General features: G+C 47.0%; 1 protein-coding gene across 1 annotated transcript in view; it reads right to left on the bottom strand.

The window, feature by feature from the left end:
• Positions 1–20,031, bottom strand: part of LOC145360878 (vascular cell adhesion protein 1-like) — a 142,093-nt gene that overhangs the window by 90,165 nt on the left and 31,897 nt on the right. Inside the window, exons 6-7 of the mRNA XM_080216379.1 lie at positions 17,019–17,297; positions 10,848–11,033 (exon numbers count right to left, since the gene is read on the bottom strand). Of these exons, the coding sequence (XP_080072505.1) occupies positions 10,848–11,033; positions 17,019–17,297 (465 nt within the window). The remainder of the gene's footprint in view (positions 1–10,847; positions 11,034–17,018; positions 17,298–20,031) is intronic.

Here is a 20,031-nt window from a genome sequence, read left to right as displayed (position 1 = left end):
GAGTATAGCCCAGTCTACTCAGTCTCTCTTCATAAGTCAACTCTGAATCAACCTACTGAATTTTTTATTCACCCCCTCCTGTGCCAGTATATCCTTTCTCAAGTAAGGAGACCAAAACTGTACACAGTACTCCAGGTCTGGCCTCACCAGCACCTTATACAGCTGCAATATAACCTCACTGTTTTTAAACTCCATTCCTCTAGCAATGAAGGACAAAATTCCATTTGCCTTCTTCATTACCTGCTGCACCTACAAACCAACTCCTTGCGATTCCTGCACAAGGACACCCAGGTCCGTCTGCACAGCAGCATGCTGCAATTTATTACCATTTAAATAATAGTCCATTTTGCTGTTATTCTACCAAAATGGATGATCTCCCATTTCCCAACATTGTACTCCATCTGCCAGATCCTTGTCCACTCATTTAAACTATCGAGATCCCTTTGCAGACTTTCAGCGTCCTCTGCACACTTTGCTCTGCTACTCATCTTAGTGTCATCTGCAAATTTTGACACACTAGACTTGGTCCCCAACTCCAAATCATCTATGTAAATTATAAACAATTGTGGTCCCAACACTGATTCCTGAGGCACACCACAAGTCACTGATCGCCAACCAGAAAAACACCCATTTACCCGCACTCTTTGCTTTCTGTTAGTTCACCAATTCTCTATCCATGTTAATACATTACCCGTAACACTGTGCACCTTTATCTTATGTAGCAGCCTTTGATGTGGCACCTTGTCAAATGCCTTCAGGAAATTCAGATACGCCACATCCTCAGGTTCCTCTTTGTCCACTGCACATGTAATATTCTCAAAGAATTCCACCAAATTAGTCAAACATGACCTTCCCTTCATGAACCCATGCTGCATCTTCCCAATGGGACAATTTATCTCCAGATGTCTCGCTATTTCTTCCTTGATGATAGATTCAAGCATTTTCCCTACTATAGAAGTTAAGTTAACTGGCCGAAAGTTACCTGCCTTTTGTCTACCTCCTTTTTTAAACAGTGGCGTCACATTTGCTGTTTTCCAATCTGCGGGAACCACCCCAGAGTCCAGCGAATTTTGGTAAATTACCATTAGTGCGTTTGCTATTTCTCCCGTCATCTCTTTTATTACCCTGGGATACATTCTATCGGGACCGGGAGACTTGTCTACCTTTAGCCCCATTAACTTGCCCAACACTACCTCTTTTGTGATAATGATCGTTTCTGGGTCCTCACCTGCCATAGCCTTCCTGTCATCAATTTTTGGCATTTGTATCTTCCACTGTGAAGACCGACACAAAATACCTGTTCAACACCTCAGCCATTTTCTCATTTCCAGTTATTACATTCCCCTTCTCATCCTCTAAAAGACCAATGTTTACTTTGGCCACTCTTTTTCGTTTTATATATTTGTAGAAATTTCTGCTGTTTGTTTTCATATTCTGAGCTAGTTTACTCTCATAATCCATCTTACTTTTCTTTATAGCTTTCTTCGTGGCTTTCTGCTCACCTTTAAAGATTTCCCAATCTTCCGGGTTCCCACTAATCTTTGCCACTTTGTATGCATTTTCTTTCAGTTTGATACCCTCCTTTATTTCCTAAGATATCCGTGGTATTATATACATCCTCCTCTGTGGCCAAAATCAAACATGTGGCAGGAGCATGGGAGAATTCCACCCAATGTTTCCAGTGCAACTTGCCTCTTCTTCAGGAATCTCATGACTAGGTAATGAAGCTCCTTGCCATTTTCACCGTGTTTATAGTATTGAAGTGCTGCTGAAATGGATTTTAGATGGGAACTCAGATTTGCACTCCTGTCTTCCTTTCCCCCATTTCCCCCACATTCTCACAATCACTTTGCTGCTTTCTATGATCTGCCCAGTGCAACCTGCTCGACTTGTAGCAACTTGCATCTGTCAGCCCATGACACTGTTTGGTTTCAGCTTGCTATCCGCTAGTCCTACACTAGGTCCACACGCAATTCCATCCAAAAAGGCGGCTTCTCTGCAATGTGGGTGAAATCCCTGTGAACTCCAACCCCCGTTTCTATCTGTTTTGTGGAGAAGTTAATCACTCTTTATCAGATATCTCACCCATTTCACTAAGAACACATGTGGCAGCTGAGGTGAGGCTACAGAGGAGGAAGGTGTGTTGATTGCAGAAGTTTGAAGTTTAGGAGGGATCCTGCTGGACATCTTCTACACCACTGCAGCTGCAGGGGTTAGAGCCTGTCAGTATTGGCAGCTGCTGAACCCAGAATAACTGGGCTTCATTGAATCAGTTTCTACTCTGTTTCACTGTTGGCCTCAGCCAAGGGTTGAAACAACTTCTTCAGACCAGCTTCAGTGCAACAGTGAAAGATTTTTCTTTGTCTTGGAATTAACTCAATTTTTTTTTGTTACTTCACAAGAAAAGGAAACTCCCAATTTCATATGATTTGAAATTGTCTAATAAAATACAGGAAACAGTGCAAAATAAATTATACAGTTTATACTGTTAGGTAGCTGTCGAAATGCAGAAGTCTTGCATACTGCTAGCTTCAATTATCATGCAAAGGAGAAAGGACCCCCTCAGGGATTACTTAACGCACACTCTGACTATTCAGCAGTTGGAGAATACTGGAGTTGGTGATAACCATTTGGTCCACCTTAGCATACTGTGAACCACACTGATTTCAAATGTGAGAGATTCCCAAAACTCAGACAAGTAACTTGGAACACTGGTTCTCAGTGGCGTATGTGCTTTTTTTGGTATAATATGAAGGTTGAAGTACAACCCAGTCATTGTGTGAACAATTAATAAAGAATAGTTTTTTAAAAAACACACATAACAAGAAACATAAGAACATAAGAAATAGGAGCAGGAGTAGGCCATCTAGCCCTTCGAGCCTGCCCCGCCATTCAATAAGATCATGGCTGATCTGTCGTGTCTCAGTTCCACATTCCCGCCCTCTCCCCATAACCCTTAATCCCCTCTCTTATCAAAAACCCATCAACCCGCGTCTTAAAAATATTTAGCGAGGCAGCCTCCACCACTTCAACAGGCAGAGAATTCCAGAGATTCACCACCCTTTGAGTGAAGAAGTTCCTCCTCAACTCCGTTCTAAACCGCCCCCCCCTTTATCTTGAGGCTGTGCCCCCTAGTCCTACTGTCTTTTTGAGCGGGAAGAGTCTCTCCACCTCTATCCTATTCATCCCATTCATCATCTTATACGTCTCAATGAGATCTCCCCTCATTCTTCTAAACTCTAACGAGTACAGAAACTCTAACGAAACACCGTGACACTTAAGGATATTGATGATGATACATGTATAATTTTACATGGAACTACGGACCCAGTTTTACTATCGCATTACGCCCATTTTCAGGTGCAAAGCCTTGGTAAGGTCTAGCATGAGGTAAATACTGCGATCCGATCCCACCTCTGCGCCGGTTCCCACTTTACCAAGGCCTGAAAATGGCCACGATTGGGACTGTGTCCAAAACGGGCATGACAGCCATTTAAACGCATGTGCACACATTTAAATTGACTTAATGGGCTGCATACCCAACTTTGCCCACATTTCCCCCTTTACCTCCCTGTTCACCCACCCGGAATCAGCGGGAAACAAACATGATCCGTAAGTCTGATTTGGGCACTCCGTCAATGAGGGTTAGTGAGAAAGTAAGTGACGAGCATCAGACAGCTCTCTGCTTGAGATTGGGGTCGGGGGGGGCCCACTGCCACTCTGTCTGAGATCAGTGGGGGGGGGGAGGATTACTCTGTCTGAGATCAGTGGGGGGGGGGTAAGGGGGGGGGAGGATTACTCTGAGATCAGTGGGGGGGGGTAAGGAGGGGGGAGGATTACTCTGAGATCAGTGGGGGGGGGGTAAGGAGGGGGGAGGATTACTCTGTCTGAGATCAGTGGGGGGGGGGTAAGGGGGGGGGAGGATTACTCTGAGATCAGTGGGGGGGGGTAAGGAGGGGGGAGGATTACTCTGTCTGAGATCAGTGGGGGGGGGTAAGGGGGGGGGGAGGATTACTCTGAGATCAGTGGGGGGGGGGGGTAAGGGGGGGGAGGATTACTCTGTCTGAGATCAGTGGGGGGGGGTAAGGGGGGGGAGGATTACTCTGAGATCAGTGGGGGGGGGTAAGGGGGGGGAGGATTACTCTGAGATCAGTGGGGGGGGGGTAAGGGGGGGGAGGATTACTCTGAGATCAGTGGGGGGGGTAAGGGGGGGGAGGATTACTCTGAGATCAGTGGGGGGGGTAAGGGGGGGGAGGATTACTCTGAGATCAGTGGGGGGGGTAAGGGGGGGGGAGGATTACTCTGAGATCAGTGGGGGGGGGTAAGGGGGGGGGAGGATTACTCTGAGATCAGTGGGGGGGGTAAGGGGGGGGAGGATTACTCTGAGATCAGTGGGGGGGGTAAGGGGGGGGAGGATTACTCTGAGATCAGTGGGGGGGGTAAGGGGGGGGAGGATTACTCTGAGATCAGTGGGGGGGGGTAAGGGGGGGGAGGATTACTCTGAGATCAGTGGGGGGGGGGTAAGGGGGGGGAGGATTACTCTGAGATCAGTGGGGGGGGGGTAAGGAGGGGGGAGGATTACTCTGTCTGAGATCAGTGGGGGGGGGTAAGGGGGGGAGGATTACTCTGAGGTCAGTGGGGGGAGGGGGGGCTGCGATGAGTCTGGGTGACGGACAGGGTGGGGATTAAGGCTCTCAGTAATGTTGTGGGTGCGGGCCAATGTGTGTGGGGGCCGGGGAAGGCATTGTCTGGCCTGGGAGGGGTACGGTAGGGGAGCCGCATTCTATCATTATTTTTCTGCGCACGCGCAGTTGGAAACACCAATGGGAGCTGGAGGGTTTCAGACACGTTAAGCCCCACCCACAGGCTTGTGCAGCGGGATTCAAACTCACTGATATTTTTTCAGGCAGAGTGTGTATAGGGGTGCCTGAGAACAGGTCTAAAAGTCGGATCGGAAACACTCTCAGTTTCAAGTCCGCCCAGCACTTAGAATCAAAATGGTAACACAGGGCCCTATCTCGTGGTTCCCAACTACCTACATTTCCAGAACTGTGAGGCTGGCATTATGAGGCAGCAGTGCTAACCACTGTGCCACCATGCTACCCAGCAAATCCAGTAAATAATTACCACGATGAGGGTAAGGTGACCACATCTAGGAAATTGTTTTCCAGTCAGGAAAGTCACAAGGATGAAAGGCTCAAGTTTCTCAACTCTGACCTCACATTTCAGTCTGACACTTTGAATCATTCAGGATTAGCTCAAAATTATCTGCAGGACAGATTAGTGATCTGCTCTTGTATGTGTCTTATTGATCAAATTTTTCCAAGTTCCCAGCCAATATATCTATTTTCTTTGTCTCACTTTCCTAAGCTCAAAGACAGCCCTTTGCAAATCCTACTAAGTCGGGGAAATTTACTGCCAACCCAAAGATAGGATTTGCGCTGGGCATTAAACAGTTTGCGATCTGCCCAATCCCTTCCCGCTGGTGCAGACCAGATCTTACCCAGAACTCAGAGACTTGTAAATTCATACAGTGCAGAGAAGGCCCTCCGGCAATAACAATAAAGGCACGCTAATCCCATTTTCCTGCACTGGTCCCACATCCTTGAATACAGTCATAAGACTCAAAGCTTATTTGTGTGAGTCTGTCGTGTGATCCTCTCCCCCTCCTGGAATGTTCTGCATCTTTCAGCGGGAGGTTATGTGGACACAATTAACTCCTGGTTCCTTAAAATGTGGACCATGGATTCCGGGTTGAATGAGGAGGTGAGTTCCACTCAGAACTTACCTTTAGAGTGCACACGAGGAAGTCAGCCACTGCCATAGTGCAGGGTGGGCAGCCTCCAAGGGTGCAGCTACCTGGGAAGGCTCGGATTGGGATGGGCTGCTGGACCTCAGCTCAGGGTCCTCTGCCAGGATGGGGGTGGGGTCACATGTTCTTTCTCTGCCTGCTGACAGGACTTTGAGGTAGTTTATTTCAGGTCAGTGCCAAAGGCCAGTAATGTCGCGCTGGTTACTCTACTCTCTGTCTACTTGAAAAGCTTTGTGGTTTATTGTTGACCTGCCATCCCAGGCCCCACTAACAATTACATGCATCAGGCTTGCTAGCTGTGGCCCAACCAAAGGAGCTTGTCAGATGTGAACACAGCTCTTCACACTGCATAAACTCTGAACTGCTTCCCAGAAGGAGCTTCTCCAATGTTGTGAAGATTAGGAGGGCTTTTTTATCATCTCCTGTCTGAACTGCAGGCCATTCCTGGAAGGTAGATTCCACCTTACAACTGGATGCATCCACTCAGAGATTATACTGCAAGTGTTCCTCAATGGGGATCTTTTCACAGCCACTCTTATTCTCTACATGAGCCCCAGAGAGCTGAACACAATCTGCCATGTCTTACTGCCAATGGCCCAGGGTATCAGAGTCCTTAATGGTCAGGAGGGACTCTCACAACTGAAAGCAGCCAGTCCCTTGTCACTCAAAGAGAGAAGATGGGACAGACATCCTGAAGGTGACAGAGGGGGAATAATATATGAGTCCCAGTTGGATTATAAGTCATTATTCATACACTGACTGCTCAGGTGCATTGAATATGATAACATGACAGCAGTAATTGTGAGATGTCCAAGCCTAAGTATCCATGGTGCATGTCGGCCTGGCCCTATCCTGCATCTGAGAGCGCTTGTGCATCTCACAATCCTGTAATATTCAACCAATCAAATGGCCATCATCATCGCACCTTCACCATTCTCCAAGTCAGGGTTAGGGGTCCAATCCTTTATTGCCAAGGGTTAAACGGTGGGCTCTGGGCCACCAGAGATGTCGGATTATGCCTTGCACCAGCGATCACCCAACTGAACAGGAGGCTGCAAGATGCACACGCCTTATCATGTGATGGGACGGTACATCTGGGTAGAAGGCTACGATGAGGCATTTAGAGATGCAAGGACTGATTAGGGACAGCACGGCTTTGTGAGTGGAAAATCATGTCTCACAAATTTAATTGAGTTATTTGAAGGAGTAACCAAGAAGGTAAATGAGGGCAGTGCAGTTGATGTTGTCTACGTGGACTTTAGCAAGGCCTTTGACAAGGTACCACACGGTAGGTTGTTGCCTAAAGTTAAATCTCACGGGATCCAGGGTGAGGTATCTAAATGGATACAGGATGGTTGTAGAGAGTTGTTTTTCAAACTGGAGGCCTGTGACCAGCCGTGTGCCTCAGGGATCAGTGCTGGGTCCAGAGTTATCTGTCATTTATATTAATGATTTGGATGAGAATATAGGAGGCATGGTTAGTAAGTTTGCAGATGACACCAAGATTGGTGGCAGAGTGGGTAGTGAAGAACAGGATCTTGATCAGTGGGCTGACGAATGGCAGATGGAGTTTTATTTAGACAAATGCGATGTAATGCATATTGGTAGATTGAACCAGGGCAGGACTTACTTAGTTAATGATAGAGCAATGGAGAGAGTTACAGAACAAAGGGATCAAGGGGTACAGGTTCATAGCTCCTTGAAAGTAGAATCACAGGTGGACAGAGTGGTGAAGAAGGCATTCAGCATGCTTGGTTTCATCGGTCAGAACATTGAATACAGGAGTTGGGACGTCTTGTTGAAGTTGTACAAGATATTGATACCACCTGTACCACATTCTCACAGACCTGGCACCTCAGGGAGTAGGACACTTGGAATACTGTGTGCAATTCTGGTCACCGTATTATAGAAAGGATATTATTAAACTAGAAAGAGTGCAGAAAAGATTTACTAGGATGCTACTGAGCCTTGATGGATTGAGTTATATGGAGAGGTTGGATAGACTGGGACCTTTTTCTCTGGAGCGTAGGAGGCTGAGGGATGACCCTGTAGAGGTCTATAAAATAATGACGGGCATAGACAAGGTAGATAGTCGATATCTTTTCCCAAAGGTAGGGGAGTCTAAAACTAGAGGGCATAGGTTTAAGGTGAGAGGGGAGAGAGACGAAAGTGTCCAGAGGAGCAGTTTTTTCACACAGAGGGTGGTGAGTGTCTGGAACAAGCTGCCAGAGGCAGTAGTAGAGGCGGGTACAATTTTATCTTTTAAAAAGTATTTAGATAGTTACATGGGTACAATGGGTGTAAAGGGATATGAGCCAAATGTGGGCAATTTGGATTAACTTAAGGATTTTAAAAAGAAAGAAAGGACGGCATGGACAAGTTAGGCCAAAGGGCCTGTTTCCATGCTGGAAATCTCAATGACTGTATGACACAAGGAAAGCCTGTGACTGTCGAGGCAATGAAGTGTTAATGGCCAGCAGCCAACTGAGGGGCAGATGTCCCGGAGACAGTGTAGGGCTGTCAGCCTCCAGGATCACAAGGACAAGGGATATTGGAAGGGATTGAGAGGCCCAGGATGGATAACCTTGCAGTTGAGCTGACAATCATCCTAATGAATGCTGTGGCAGTGACAGATGTTGCCACCTGCAGCAAGGCCAACCCAGCCCGGAGGTCACATGAGGACAACAGAAGGTGTTGCTGGTCAGGGCAAGGAGCCAACCACCCAGTAAGCTGAGGAGTGGGGGGGGGGGCACGGAAGAAAGAGCAGAAGGAGACCTTGGATGTTCAGGGCCCGCATTTCCTACAATGAACTGTCGGACACCATGTGATGCCAAAGACTCCACCGAAATAAGGAGATGGCACCTGTCCCACGTTCTCACAGACCTGGCACCTCGGGGAGTGGGACACCCATTTCTGCCGGCCATGAAGCTCGCAACAGCCCTGAAAACATTTCGCCACTGAATTATTCAAGGGCTCAGGTGGGGTCTTGTGTGGCACCTCACAATCCTGAGCCCACAGATGCTGTATACGCCCAGGCATCCTGGACAAGGACAAACTATATGCTCAGGCTGCAAGCTTTGCCACCATTGCTGGCATGCCTCAGGTGCAGGGGTTATTGATGGCACACATCGCAAGTCCCATGGCATCAGGGAATGCCGTCTTTCAGTTCTCACAGCGAGTCCCAGGTGTAGGGCTGCTGGCACTGACTGCCAGGCTACTTTTGCCTCACTGCTTCAGAGCCTTCTACCCTTTTGGGGGTACAGGACAGCCCACCTCTCCCCCATGGTGTCCAGAAGCCTTCTGAGGTCTGCTTTCTGTGCTGCCGTCCCCCTGGTGTGACTGGCTGTGAGTGCAGAGGGAGCTTTTTAATGCAGCTCCCTCTTGTTAACAGTGCGTAGCTGTGAGCCAGTTCAGGTGAGTCACTCACCTGGGGACCCCAAATCAGAGGGTTCATGTGGGGCTGCTGTGAGTGCAGGAAGTGCTGGAAGATTGCAGTCTGATTGGAGGTGGCACACTGGCACTATTCGCACTGGCTCTCTCGCTCAAAATGAATGACAGCAAAATCTGCCTGTTACACCGGCAGGGTTTTACAGTCCTGTCCACAGCACATCCCCACCATGGGTTTCGCAACAGTGAGGGGTGTGTTCAACAGGGAACCCCATTGTAAATGGCGGGACCATAACGTCACGCAACCAGCCAATGGCACACCATCTCCTGTGGCTGTGAAACATGCCATGAACAGGAAGGAAAATTCCGCTATTTGTTGAGCAAATTAAGCCCACAGTTTAACATCCTGGTTAATGCAGCCTCGCTTCAGTACGGCATCCAAGTTTCACACAGATAAGGATCCTCACACACGTCAGACAGATGTTTTCATTTTGACTTCCCCATCAATAAGGGGAAGTGTCATTCCCAACCCCTCAGTTTTGGTGCAATCCAGTTTCTACTGCATAGCAAATTCAAGAAAAGATGAACTCAAAATGTTTCTTTATTTGCTCTTACAACACCCAGGAAGGAAGTCATCAATTAGACCCAGTGTATTTATGAAATGAACACCAGATGGAACAAGAATCATTAACAGGGCAAAGATAACAGAATAAAAAAAATAGTTTCCCACGAGTCCAGGGGCCAGAATCAAAGTCCAATGGGGTATTCCCTTCACAGAACTTGACAGGCTGAAAACTGATGCTGGATAATTTATTTTTCCAGTAGAGTTGATTTCCATGATGAGAGACTCTCCAGGGATTAATTAGTATTCTAGGGATTGGTACACAAGTTCCAAAGTTCCAGTCGGAATAATATTGATTGGGACAAGCATTCGAAGCTGGACAGAACTCTTTTCCTGTGCCTGACAGACAGGAGATGGCAGACTGCTTTGTAGTATAAGAAGGCAATATAACTTCTTCTCCCAACTTGGGGCTATGTCACATGATTCCCACCTCTCCCACTTTGGTTTTGTTCCTGTAATGATGCAACCATGAAGAATTTGGAAGGTTGATGGAGCAGTCTAGTTGACTCTAGTGGACGAGCCTCACATGTGAAAAGGGATTTGTATAAATCCCTTTGAATTTGGTTTCTGCAGTCCACATGACATTACTGTCTCTTCAGAGATAACAAAGTGTCAGCTTCTCCAATACTGCCAAAAAGTGCCTTTCGCTTGAAAGTCTCAGCCAGGCGTGGCTTCAGTCATTTTCTAGTCTTTGTCTGATGTGAATACGGTAACTGGTTACAAGGGCTAGATGGTCTACTCTCTATTCGTTGGAGGCTTAGCAGAGAAGGAATAAACCTCTACGGTGAAGTGATTAAAATTCGGTACACGCAAGGAGCCAGGCGTGAACGGATTTTTGAGAGTTACAGCTGGCGAAGGTAACAGATATAGAAAGGGGTGAATTTGTGCATCGTTCTCCTGCTCATGGAACGATAGGGATAGGTGAACCTCCACACAAACTCAACCCCATTATCTGTTCCCACAGCAGTTGGAAATAGTGTTTTGAAATCGGTGAATCTTGATTCACAGTCTTATCCTTTGCAGCTTATGGTTTTAGCTCCTGATATGGGTTTCCACTGGGAACTTGTGGGTTGTTGTTGGGCTTTGCGTTTTGTAGTCTGTAGTTCCCAGTTTTCTTACCATAATTATACAAGTAATAAATGACGGCTCCTGTTGTAAGGGCAAGTGCAGCCACCACTGAGACACTTACTGCAGCTGCAATCGCTGTTTTGTCTGTGAGGAGAAATGGAAGTTGAATGAAATGATTTGTTAAACTTTGTTTGCATGTATATTCTTCAAATAACACAATCTGATTTTAAGCTGCTGATGCCAGATACACATTTTTCTCCATGTGTCCAAGCAGAGCTATATGTTTTAAAGCCACTGACAATTATATGGTCAACTGGCAGAGAGTATTTTCATAAGTTTAGCAGCTAAAGTCTATTAACTGTTCCGGAATTCTCTAGCAGAGAATGAAACATTCAATGACTTCCACACAGTGTCTCTGCCCATAACTTTACCATTGACAGCCGTGTGGAACTCCCCCACTGAGCTCCACACCACACACACAAAACACATCCGCAGACCAAAATTCTGCGACTGAACGGGTATTTAATTTGAAAACTAACAGAACAACAAACAAGAGCCCTGTCACCTTCAACAAGTTGTGTACAGATACTGGAGGTTTCAGTGTTCCTTCATCCCTGTTTAGAATTGTGCTCTGCATCGTATATTGTCTGTCCTCATTCTGCTTAACAAAATATATCACTTTGTTCTTCTCTGTGTTAAATTTTATCCATTTCACCAATCTGCCTGGGTCCTCGGAGGCTGTCAATGTTCTCACAGTACTCACTATACTTTCACATTTTGTGTCTTCTGCTAAATTTGAAACTGTGGCCTGTACGCTCAGAGTGAAATTAACAGAGGAAGACCAATAGCTGCACTGTCAGAGGAAATCTAATTGGTCACAAGACAGTTGCTGCTCAGACTTACATCACTTATCAGCCATTAAATCCTAATCTGTTCTTTCTTGTCTGTGGACAACATCTTCGATTCTGGAATGAATAAGTAAAGTTGCCATTGTCCCAGATGACCATTGGCTGTGACTGGCGTTGCTTTAACTTGACGATCACCACACCTCAGGCCAGGGGCAAGGTTGAGAAGATGGGGTTTCTATGAATAACCTCAGCCAGTACAGGAATTGAACCCATGCCATTGGCATCCCTACACATCACAGATCAGCTGTCTAGCCAACTGAGCTAAACTGACCTCTATTAGACAGCATTGACAGGAGCAGAAATGACAGTGACTTCCAAGTGTACAGCTGGCCAAGTGTATTCACGGACTGTTTGGCTCATTATCAATCCATTGTGAAGAACTTGGCGACTTTCGCAATGGAGGTGGGCAGAGTTCACCATTCCCTTACACACCTCAGCGGGCCAATCGTCTTAGCACCATATTTAAAGTGCTCATGGACAACCATTCATTCAGAGTCAGCCAGGGGATTGGATTCCAAACCCATTCCAACATCGCAGCACAGATAACATAGAACATAGAACATAGAACATAGAACATAGAACACTACAGCACAAACAGGCCCTTCGGCCCACGAGTTGCGCCGATCACATCACCTACCAACCTACAGACCTATCTATAACCCTCAATCTCATTAAACCCCATATACTCATCCAGAAGTCTTTTAAAAGACCCCAGCGAGTTTGCCTCCACCACCACTGACGGCAGCCGATTCCATTCACTCACCACCCTCTGAGTGAAAAACTTACCCCTAACATCACTTCTGAACCTCCCTCCCCGCACCTTAAATCTGTGTCCTCTCGTAGCGACCATTTCAAACCGGGGAAATAGCCTCTGAGAGTCCACCCTATCTATTCCTCTCAACATTTTGTAAACTTCTATCAGGTTGCCTCTCAACCTTCGTCTCTCCAGGGAAAAGAGACCCAGCTCCCTCAACCTAACTTCATAAGGCATGCCTCCCAGTCCAGGCAACATCCTTGTAAATCTCCTCTGCACCCTCTCAATAGCTTCTACATCTTTCCTATAGTGAGGCGACCAGAACTGCGCACAATACTCTAAATGAGGCCTGACAAGGGTCTTATAAAGTTCCAGCATTACCTCCCGACTCCTAAACTCAATCCCTCGATTAATGAAGGCCAGTACACCATACGCCTTCTTGACCACCTCCTCCACCTGCGAGGCCGATTTAAGAGTCCTGTGGACCCGGACCCCAAGATCCTTCTGCTCCTCAACACTACTCAGACTTCTGCCCTTGATAGTGTACTCGTTCATCCCGTTGGTTCTGCCAAAATGGACGACTACACATTTATCCGCGTTGAAGTCCATCTGCCACTTCTCCGCCCATTCCTGCATCCTATTTATGTCCTGCTGCAACTTTTGACATCCTTCCAGATCATCCACAACACGACCGACCTTCGTGTCATCAGCGAACTTACTTACCCATCCCTCCACTTCCTCATCCAGGTCATTTATGAAAATGACAAACAACAAGGGTCCCAGAACAGATCCTTGAGGCACTCCACTGGTGACTGACCTCCATTCAGAAAAAGCCCCATCCACAACCACTCTCTGCCTTCTGCAGGCAAGCCAGTTCTGAATCCACAAGGCCAAAGGCCCTTGGATCCCATGCCCTCTCACCTTCTCATGTGGCCGTGCACAGCCTCCCTCCCTGTTCCTCACTGACCCTCCCTCCTCCGTCCCTCCCCCAGTCCGCCCTTCCCCACTGACCCTCCCTCCCCGTCCCTCCCTCAGTCCGCCCTTCCCCACTGACCCTCCCTCCCCCGTCCCTCCCTCAGTCCGCCCTTCCCCACTGACCCTCCCTCTCTGTTCCTCACTGACCCTCCCTCCTCCGTCCCTCCCTCAGTCCGCCCTTCCCCACTGACCCTCCCTCCCCGTCCCTCCCCCAGTCCGCCCTTCCCCACTGACCCTCCCTCCCCGTCCCTCCCTCAGTCCGCCCTTCCCCACTGACCCTCCCTCCCCGTCCCTCCCTCAGTCCGCCCTTCCCCACTGACCCTCCCTCCCTCAGTCCGCCCTTCCCCACTGACCCTCCCTCCCTCAGTCCGCCCTTCCCCACTGACCCTCCCTCCCTCAGTCCGCCCTTCCCCACTGACCCTCCCTCCCCGTCCCTCCCTCAGTCCACCCTTCCCCACTGACCCTCCCTCCCTCAGTCCGCCCTTCCCCACTGACCCTCCCTCCCTCAGTCCGCCCTTCCCCACTGACCCTCCCTCCCCCGTCCCTCCCCCAGTCCGCCCTTCCCCACTGACCCTCCCTCCCCGTCCCTCCCTCAGTCCACCCTTCCCCACTGACCCTCCCTCCCCCGTCCCTCCCTCAGTCCGCCCTTCCCCACTGACCCTCCCTCCCCGTCCCTCCCTCAGTCCGCCCTTCCCCACTGACCCTCCCTCCCCGTCCCTCCCTCAGTCCGCCCTTCCCCACTGACCCTCCCTCCCCCGTCCCTCCCCCAGTCCGCCCTTCCCCACTGACCCTCCCTCCCTCAGTCCGCCCTTCCCCACTGACCCTCCCTCCCCCGTCCCTCCCTCAGTCCCTTCCCTGTGCAGACCCCACTCAGCTGAGACCACTGGAACCTAATCTCTACCAAGAGGCTGATGTTTTTGTCCGGTTCCCAAGAAAGACAAAGAAATGTCTGCTGGCATCAAAGTCTAGCAAGAAGACCTGCCTCACCAGGTATCCGCCACTGACTCGCTGCCATAAATGTGAACACGCACAAATTTCCTGCTGGTGGGAAGCTCGCTTAGAGGAAGAACTTAACTTTAGCATGCAGGACACGCAAACAAGTGAAGAAAGGTTTTTTTTTGATTGTGAAGCTTGATCAGCCATTAAAACCTCGAGCGTGTAAATGGAAACATTCACCCACGTTGAGAAACTGGTTTTCGGCCTCCCTCTAATTGGATTCCTCCCCCAGCCCCCTGTTGCAGGCAGGCCTGGAAGAATCTGGCCTATGAATTCCTTCACGTTCTGTTCAACTTGCTGAAATTCCTGTTGGCCTATCTACAAGATCCATTGATGCAGCCTGTCCCAGTCTTTGCACTAATCCATTCATTTCTTTCTCAAACGCTTTTTGATGTTTTTTTGTTAGCCGTGTATAAATGAAGTTATTGTGAGTGTGTAGATGCTTCACCCTTTTTCCCCCACATTTCAAATTCAACCCTTTGTCCTTCTTAATAAACCCAGTAATATGCAAATAGTATTGGTGCAGATTCATTCTCTATCCAATGTTCTTTCTCTTATTGAGCTGCTCTTTAAGATTATGATGGTTGTAGCCATATCCTGATTTCTAGGATTTAACTAATTGCAGCAGTAACTAGCATTTCCATCCAACTAACATGCAAACATGTTGTACGTTACTAGTGTTAAGAATGATGAAGTTAAACTGCAGGAGTCTAAGGATAGTACAGTCACCTCCATAATATTTTAGATTGCTAGTATAGAGTACCACAATTTTGATGTAGTCATTGAGGCAAATGTGTAGTGTGGAGACAAAGTGCTCTGTTGCACATGAGGAAGAATGCTTTTGAACGTGTTTAGAATGGTAGTTAGAATGAAGCAGAAAGAGACATAGGAGCAAGTCTGATTTCGCAGCTAGAATCCGTTAAAGCAGAAACTAAAAGTAAACAGAATAAAACCTAATTCTCTAAAGAAGATTGCTGGGTTCAGGCTGTTTGCAATATCACCCCATTGTAAATCACATCAGGTTCTACAGACTTAACTATCTGACAAGAATAAACAGTTTAAATAGCGAATTCAGAAAGCTTATTAACCATTAAATGGTAACAGGATAGAAAGATAAGAAGTAGTGTCAATGAACAATAATTAGCAATAATTAACAGTATGAGGAGAAAACTTTACTTTAACAATTAAACAGACTTTTCCCCACCCTCCCCTTGGTCAGACTGAGACATGAAGTGAAAGTGAATAACATGTTAATGAAGATGACTTGGCGAGACCTCTCGTTTATACTTTAAAGAGCCCGTCTTAACCAATTGCTGATCTATAATTTGTCAGTAATGAAATAAGAGCTATCCCATTGGTTTTAGCTAATTACATACAATAGCTTCTCTCAGGTCAACTCAAGAGATATCGTTTCTGTGTTGTACAATAATTGATTAACATAACTGTCTGTCAATTTATAATTTAGACAGCCTGAATAATTTTTAATTCTAATCCTCTTCCTGCACCTAGTGGTGCATTAAGAGATACTTTGTCTGTTTCTATAACTAGCAATTCCTGGAACAGGTCACCAGAGGCTTATAGCTTGAGAGGTGCCACTCTACATCAAGCGTGCCTGACCAGGGTCTCTGCCACTCTAACCACCAGACAATTAGAGTGTTGGAAAGATTTTGCAGGTTGACACTCAGTCTGTTTAGCCACATTCCTTGGCCAAGTTTTGGGGTTGGAGCCAAGCCTGGAGCTTCAACTTCAGAGGCAGGGACGCTACCTTCTGCACCAGAAGAGCTCTTCAGCCTGAATAAAGCCCTATTCATCCAGTCAATCAAAGTAAACAAAATTCATGTTATCCTCCCAGTCTGCCTGGGAAAATAGCATTTTACAATCATCATTTAATACAAGTACTCTTAGTCTCCATTCTAAGCATTTATCATTATAAAACATTATAATCTTATTGTGTTTCAAGTATTTTCAGCCTTACTAATAGATATATTGATTAATTCCTTAATATTTAATTGCCTCGCAATTAGTGCTCTCTGTGTAACTGATTGGCTGGTTGCCAATGATGCAATAACTGGTTTAAATATTAATAATAATATAATACTAATAACTTTGGAGGCAAATTTGATAGACTTTTGAGAGACTTCTGGATGAGTACATGGGACTTAATAGAATTGAGGGTTATCGGTGAGCTGAGTAGGTAGGGATATCATTGGCACAACTTGTGGGTCGAAGGGCCTGTTTGTGCTGTAGTTTTTCTATGCTCCGTGTTCATTCTTCAAATTGCTTCTTATCTCAGTGTCAACACAAAATGGCTTTTGACCATGTTGCGTTTACTACATTAAGTAGCAGATTGGTTCAGACTCCAAAATAATTGTCACATGACAATTATTGATTTTGAAACCACCAACAGTGCTGATGATTTTCCTTTAAAGTAGTGACTTCAGGTTTACATTAAACTTAAATCTTTTAAATCAATTAACATTGAGATTGCCAACTAACCTTCCACACTAATGTTCACAGTTTTCCTATCAGCTCCGAGTTTATTCGCGGCTGTACATTTATACATTCCATTGTTTTTTGTTGTGGCATCTAAAATGTGGAGGACTCCGAAAGAGTTCATCACTACATTGCTTTCTTTAGGATATTCCCATGTCAGATTTGGCCGTGGATTCCCTTGAGAGTCACAGGTTAATATAATACTGTCTCCTTTACTGACGTGGACTGGGGATTCAGAGATTGTTTGGTTATTTGCTAACACGTTTGTTCCCATAGGCTTATCTGTAAAAGAAGAGAATGTTGTAAAATTAAATGAAAAATTACCTTTATTTGATTTCGTTAAAGAGCAATGTCTCCTTTTAATTGAAATATTTCATGTGATGCATGAGGTTTCCGCAGAAATGATTCTGTGCCCAGAATTTTTCCATTGTATAAGAACAGCCAGAGGGAACTCCCTATCAAATCTTGCTTCTTCCAAAAGAAAAATTGCCGCTGAGTGAAATATATTCCTCGCAACTATGGCAGGGAGGGGGTGGGGAAAGATTCGCTGATGTGGGTGAATTGGGAGGGAGAGGGTCTCCCACTGAGATCAGGGCACTCTTACCAAACGGTGTCCGAGTGCTTTGCAGCCGGGCTGACTGATGGCTTTAGGCCCCACGTTCGACTCACTGCTCTCCCAAAAACTGACAAAGTGAGGGGCAAATGCAGTCCGGGCGTGCTTGACGCGGATCATACTGGCTTTCTCTCCGTTACTGAGGTTGGAATCCATGCCAGTGGGGGTTTCTGGTCCCACTCCAGCAAATGGAGATTTGCTGAGCGTCAAATTGACGTCAGTGCTCACAGTGGCAGCTGGTGGAAACAGCCAGAAAATTCCAGCCTCAGTTTTTTGGAGGGTAAATTCCGGCCAGTATCAGGGAGATAGAAAACGGGGTGATTCTCCCATTCTGCTGCTTTAGCAGGTTGGGCCGGGAGAATCGCGTGTCGACTGTTCCTGACACACCCACATCTCCCAGTGACAGATATCCAGCACCATCAGGAACCACGCTAAAAACCAGCAGGTACATAGGGTAAGTCATTTAAATATATTTTACATCTCCTTTTTATGTGATTAGTGTGCCAGGGACTGAATTCTCCAGGCCTGCTAGCATCTCCCACCCCATCAGGAATATTGCATTCCAGCTGGGTTCAGACTCATTACCTACTTTCGGGCAACTAGCAGGAAAACCCTGCTGGTGTGAAGGGAGGACAGTTAGGGACCCCCAGAGGATTGGGTGGTGGAGGGATGGTGTTCCCTGGGCATGGACATCCTGGCAGTGCCAGCCTGTGCTGTCTGGCGCTGCCCAAAGGACAAAGTGTCCAAACCCAAGGGGCACCTTGGCATTGCCCACCAGGCATGGGAAGTGCCAAGGAAACATAGAACATAGAACAGTACAGCACAGTACAGGCCCTTCGGCCCTCAATGTTGTGCTGAGCTTTATCCGAAACCGAGACGAACCGATCCCACTCCCTATCGTTCTGGTGTGCTCCATGTGCCCATCCAATAACCGCTTGAAAGTTCCTAAAGTGTCCGACTCCACTATCACAGCAGGCAGTGCATTCCACACCCCAACCACTCCCTCTGAGTAAAGAATCTATCTCGGACATCCCTCCTATATCTCCCTCCATGAACCTTATAGTTATAACCCCGAGTAACAGCTACATCCACCTGAGGAAATAGTCTCAGCACGTCCACTCTATCTATCCCCCTCATCATCTTATAAACCTCTCATCCTCCTCCGCTCCAAAGAGAAAAGCCCCAGCTCCCTCAACCTTTCCTCATAAGATCTACCCTCCAAACCAGGCAGCATCCTGGTAAATCTCCTCTGCACTCTCTCCAATGCTTCCACATCCTTCTTATAGTGAGGTGACCAGAACTGAACACAATATTCCAAATGTGGTCTCACCAAGGTCCTGTATAGATGCAGCATAACCCGACGGCTCTTAAACTCAAACCCCCTGTTAATAAACGCTAACACACTAAAAGCCTTCTTCACGGCTCTATCCACTTGAGTGGCAACCTTCAGAGATCTGTGGATACGAACCCCAAGATCTCTCTGTTCCTCCACATTCCTCAGAACCCTGCCGTTGACCCTGTAATCCGCATTCAGGTTTGTTCTATCAAAATGAATCATCCCACACTTATCAGGGTTAAACTCCATCTGCCACTTTTTGGCCCAGCTCTGCATCCTATCAATGTCTCTTTGCAGCCTACAACAGCCCTTCACCTCATCCACTACTCCTCCAATCTTGGTGTCATCAGCAAATTTACTGACCCACCCTTCAGCCCCCTCCTCCAAGTCATTGATAAAAATCACAAATAGCAGAGGACCCAGCACTGATCCCCTGTGGTACACCGCTGGTAACTGGCCTCCAGTCTGAAAATTTTACATTCACCACCACCCTCTGTCTATGAGACAACCAGTTACTTATCCAATCGGCCTAATTTCCCTCTATCCCACACCTCCTTACTTTCTTCATGAGTCTACCATGGGGAACCTTATCAAACGCCTTACTAAAATCCATGTATACGAATCAACTGCTCCACCTTCATCTACACACTTAGTTACCTCCTCAAAGAATTCAATCAAATTTGAGAGGCAGGACTTACCCCTCACGAAACCGTGCTGACTATCCCGGATTAAACTGCATCTTTCCAAATGGTCATAAATCCTATCCCTCAGGACCCTTTCCCTTCACTTAAAGACCACCAAAGTAAGACTAACTGGCCTATAATTACCAGGGTCATTCCTATTTCCTTTCTTGAAGACAGGAACAACATTCGCCACTCTCCAGTCCTCTGGCACAATCCCTGTGGACAGTGAGGACCCAAAGATCAAAGTGAAAGGCTCCACAATCTCATCCCTTGCCTCCCAAAGTATCCTAGGATGTATCCCATCTGGCCCAGGGGACTTATCGACCCTCAGGTTTTTCAAAATTGCTAATACATCTTCCCTCAGAACATCTACCTCCTCCATCC

This window comes from Carcharhinus amblyrhynchos, chromosome 33, assembly GCF_965287045.1.
Source record: "Carcharhinus amblyrhynchos chromosome 33, sCarAmb.v2.hapA, whole genome shotgun sequence".
NCBI lineage: Eukaryota > Metazoa > Chordata > Chondrichthyes > Carcharhiniformes > Carcharhinidae > Carcharhinus > Carcharhinus amblyrhynchos.
Note: the sequence above shows the minus strand (reverse complement) of the source record. Positions and strands in the feature narration are given on the sequence as shown.